Source organism: Bison bison, unplaced genomic scaffold (genome assembly GCF_000754665.1).
Source record: "Bison bison bison isolate TAMUID 2011002044 unplaced genomic scaffold, Bison_UMD1.0 scf7180017864078, whole genome shotgun sequence".
Taxonomy (NCBI): domain Eukaryota; kingdom Metazoa; phylum Chordata; class Mammalia; order Artiodactyla; family Bovidae; genus Bison; species Bison bison.
The window spans coordinates 242481-246379 of NW_011494650.1; the positions used below are offsets into that span (position 1 = coordinate 242481).

Genomic DNA, 3899 nt, shown 5'->3' on the forward strand with positions numbered 1-3899 from the left:
CATGGTTCACATATTGCTGAAGCCTGGCTTGGACAATTTTGAGCATTACTTTACTAGCATGTGAGATGAGTGCAATTGTGCGGTAGTTTGAGCATTCTCTGGCATTGCCTTTCTTTAGGAATGAAAACTGACAGTTTCCAGTCCTGTGGCCACTGCTGAGTTTTCCAAATTTGCTGGCATATTGAGTGCAGCACTTTCACAGCATCATCTTTCAGGGTTTCAAATAGCTCAACTGGAATACCATCACCTCCACTAGCTTTGTTCGTAGTGATGCCTTCTAAGGCCCACTTGACTTCACATTCCAGGATGTCTGGCTCTAGGTCAGTGATCACACCATCGTGATTATCTGGGTCGTGTGATCACACCATCGTGATTATCTGGGTCGTGAAGATCTTTTTTGTACAGTTCTTCTGTGTATTCTTGCCATCTCTTCTTAATATCTTCTGCTTCTGTTAGGTCCATACCATTTCTGTCCTTTATCGAGCTCATCTTTGCATGAAATGTTCCTTTGGTATCTCTGATTTTCTTGAAGAGATCCCTAGTCTCTCCCATTCTGTTGTTTTCCTCTATTTCTTTGCATTGATCGCTGAAGAAGGCTTTCTTATCTCTTCTTGCTATTCTTTGGAACTCTGCATTCAGATGTTTATATCTTTCCTTCTCTCCATTGCTTTTCGCTTCTCTTCTTTTCACAGCTATTTGTAAGGCCTCTATTTCTTATCTATTTCAGAAAAATCATATATCTACTAAAGAAATTAAATTAGGACTTTAAAACTCTCCCACAAAGAAAATGCCAGGCCCAGATGGCCTCACTAGAGAATTATCAAATGCTTGCTTGTGTAGCAATTCTTTACCAACTCAGAAAACAGAAGTGGAAGGACTATCTCCCAGTTCTCTCTGTATCAAAATTAGAAAAGAACATTACCAAAAATTTGAAAAAAAAAAAGCACAGATAGTATCCCTCATGAACATAGTACAAAAACTTAACAGTATTTTTGACTAATTGAATTCAATAATATATTAAAACGATAATGCACCTTGAGTACGTGGGGTTTATCTAAGAAAGGGAAAGTTGGTTTAACATTCTAAAAATGAGTCATTGTGATTTGTCATATTAGCAGAATAAAAAAAAAATCATATGAGCATATCAATAAGTGGAGAAAAAAGCGTTTGACAAAATCCAGCATTCCATTCCTGACAAAAACTCTGAACTGGGAAGAGAAGGCAGCCTCTCCCACCTAGCTACCTGTTTATTTGCCCAAGCCCTGTCAGCGAGGGCAGTGCCACCCCGTAGAAGTGAGCACAGCTGACCAACAGCTCTTGGTCTCTGGCATTTTCTATGAGACAGAACCAGTGCTCTTTGGAGAAGCAACTGATTCTAAGGGTGGGGTTGGGAATGTACATATTGTTGTTCGGTTGCTAAGTCGTGTGCGACTCTTTGTGACCCTGTGGACTGCAGCACGCACGCCAGGCTTCCCTGCCCTTCACCATCTCCCGGAGTTTGCTCACACTGATGTCTGTCGAGGGGAGGAAGTGCTGGAAGGGATGAGGGTTGACACAGGGCTGTGTTAGAGAACACAGCTCCCGGGGCCAAAGCTGGAGCACTGAACAGCAGAATAAAGCATATTGGGTTATAACCCAAAGTGTAATTAGGTAAATAACAGCATCCCCATCCAGAAGAATTACGAATAATATATGTAGGTAAGAGGGTCCACCGTGATGGGAGGTAGCTCCCACCTCAGTGTGGACCGTGCACCCCAACTTCCTTCTGGAGCATGGGACGGGGGAGGAGGGGCTGTGTCAGCGGTGCCGAGTGGGAGGCGCCCCGACTGGGCAGAGAGGGGAGCCCGGCGCCCCCCCTTGCTCAGCGTCCCCTCAGCCATGTAGGAACCCCACGGCTGGCCTGGGGCCTCCTCAGGGTTCTCCCCACCCCTTCCGTCCTGTCAGCCAGAGGGTCAGGAGCTGACCACAGTCCCTCCCCTCTGCCTGCGGGCATCTTGCTGGCACTTCCCCAGCCACGTGGCCCGGACAGGCCCTCACACCCACCCCTGTCCCGGGAGTGAGCAGGACACTCGCCTTCACCCCTCAAGGAGCCCCGCAGGCTGGGCCGTCACCCACCAGCCACCCGGGGTCAGCCCCGCGTGGGGCCGTGTGGGCTCGTGTTCCTCTGTGTTCTGTGGCCTCACCCTCTGTTTGCTCCCCAGTGACCCAGCACATGAAAGCGCTCCTGGAAAGGAACACTAAGAAGAAGTCCAAGTTGAGAAAGAAACCCAAGCCTTATGTTGAGGAGCCGGATGGTAGGGCCTCTCCCGCAGCCCCGGGCGCTGCGCTGCACAGCTCTGCTCTCCGGCTCGGCCGCCTGGCCCCCTCTCTCTAACCACTTCCGGGCTGGGGTGCGGGGGGCACTAACTGCCAGGCCTCCTCCAGAGGGGGCTGAAGCCTGCTTGTCGACAGGGCTTCCTGGGAGAGGCCGCGCCGCCCTGTCTCGGCTTCCGCGGTGCTCGGGACACTCTCCGGTGTGCATGCTGGGCGCACAGTGCGGAGGGGCCTGCTGGAGGCAGCCCCTGGTGTGGGAGTGCCCTGGGGGCCAAGCCGGGCCTTGGTTCCCTGGCAGGGCCCCCAGCACACTCAGGGGTTCCCCAGCCTCCCTCCCCCAGCATTCCCATCCCTGCCCTTCTGGGCCCTGGCTCAGGAACCCCACCCCTGCCCAAGCTCCAGGGAAGCCTTGTTAGCTCAAGGCTGTGTACCCTCTCCCACCAGGAGAGCCAGTGGTGCATTGCTGTGCCGTGAACTGCCCCTCTTGGCACCAATATCCTGGGACTAGCTCCCAGCCTGCCTACACCCAGTTACCCACACTTGCCCCACTCTTCTTCCTCTGGGAAGTGCCTGGCTGGCTGCTGCCTGTGCCAGGAGAAAGGAGGCAGCTGCCATCTGGGATTCCAGGGCACCCTTGAGCCACTGTTGTTGTGGGTAGGAGCAGGTGGGGTCCTGAGCTCCTGCCCAAGCCAATCCACAAGAGCAGTGCAGCCATGAGCAGGGTTGGGGGTGATCGGAGCCCTGAGTGGGTCAGAGAAGGGAGCCAGACCCTTGGGACCCTGCAGAGCATATGCCAAGAGGCAGCAGGTTCTGGCCACACTTGGTGGCCTTTGAGGTTCATGGCCTGGGCCCTGGCACAGCAGCAAGGCTCTGGGAGAACTGCTTTGTCAGCCTCTGGACGCGGGGCTCAGAGCAGAGTCCCCCACACCACCAGAGGGTTCCCTGGGCTGAGCGCTGGACATGGGGCTCAGAGCAGGGTCCCCCCACACTTCCAGAGGGTTCCCTGGGCTGGACGCTGGGCACTGAGCAAACACCCCGTAGTCTTGGCCCAGGAGGATGTGCCCTGGGACTCCAGCAGTGGTGGTTCTCAGTTGAGTCCTCACTCTGCCAGATTCCGAGGTCGGCCCTTAATGGGCACCCGTCCCCGTCCTGCAGATAGGGAATCAGGCCAGGAAGGGCTGCACCACCAACCCTAGGTGAGAGGTGCAGGAAGCCCCATGAGACCTGTGGCAGGAGGGCGGGGCAGGTCTTCCCGTGGGCCCCAAGCCCAGGGACAGAAGCAGTCACCCAAGGGAGAGGGGGCTTGCACCCAGGACGGGGAGCGGGAGCGCTGCTGCCAGGTGCTCCCAGTGCTCAGGGTGCAGCCCAGGTTCCTTCTGCTTGAGCGCCATCCCTTCTCCCTGAGCCCAGAGCTTGCCCACGTGGGCCGCATGGGCCAGGGGTGGAAGATTCCAAGCGCTGTGTTCCAAGTGGGCTAATGGGAGGCAGCAGCTAGGGTCTCTGCCAGGGGTCTGTGGGTCCCCAGGGACCTGAAACAGATTCTTCAGGGTTTAAACATCTAGAAGAAACATTCATTTTCATTCTGG

At 54.6% G+C, this 3899-nt stretch overlaps 1 protein-coding gene across 2 annotated transcripts in view; it reads left to right on the plus strand.

The window, feature by feature from the left end:
* The window catches only part of ARHGAP39 (Rho GTPase activating protein 39), a 57803-nt gene that overhangs the window by 49937 nt on the left and 3967 nt on the right, over nt 1-3899 (plus strand). For both annotated transcript variants that reach the window (XM_010837565.1, XM_010837564.1), the window contains one exon: nt 2202-2294. In XM_010837565.1, the coding sequence (XP_010835867.1) occupies nt 2202-2294 (93 nt within the window). The remainder of the gene's footprint in view (nt 1-2201; nt 2295-3899) is intronic.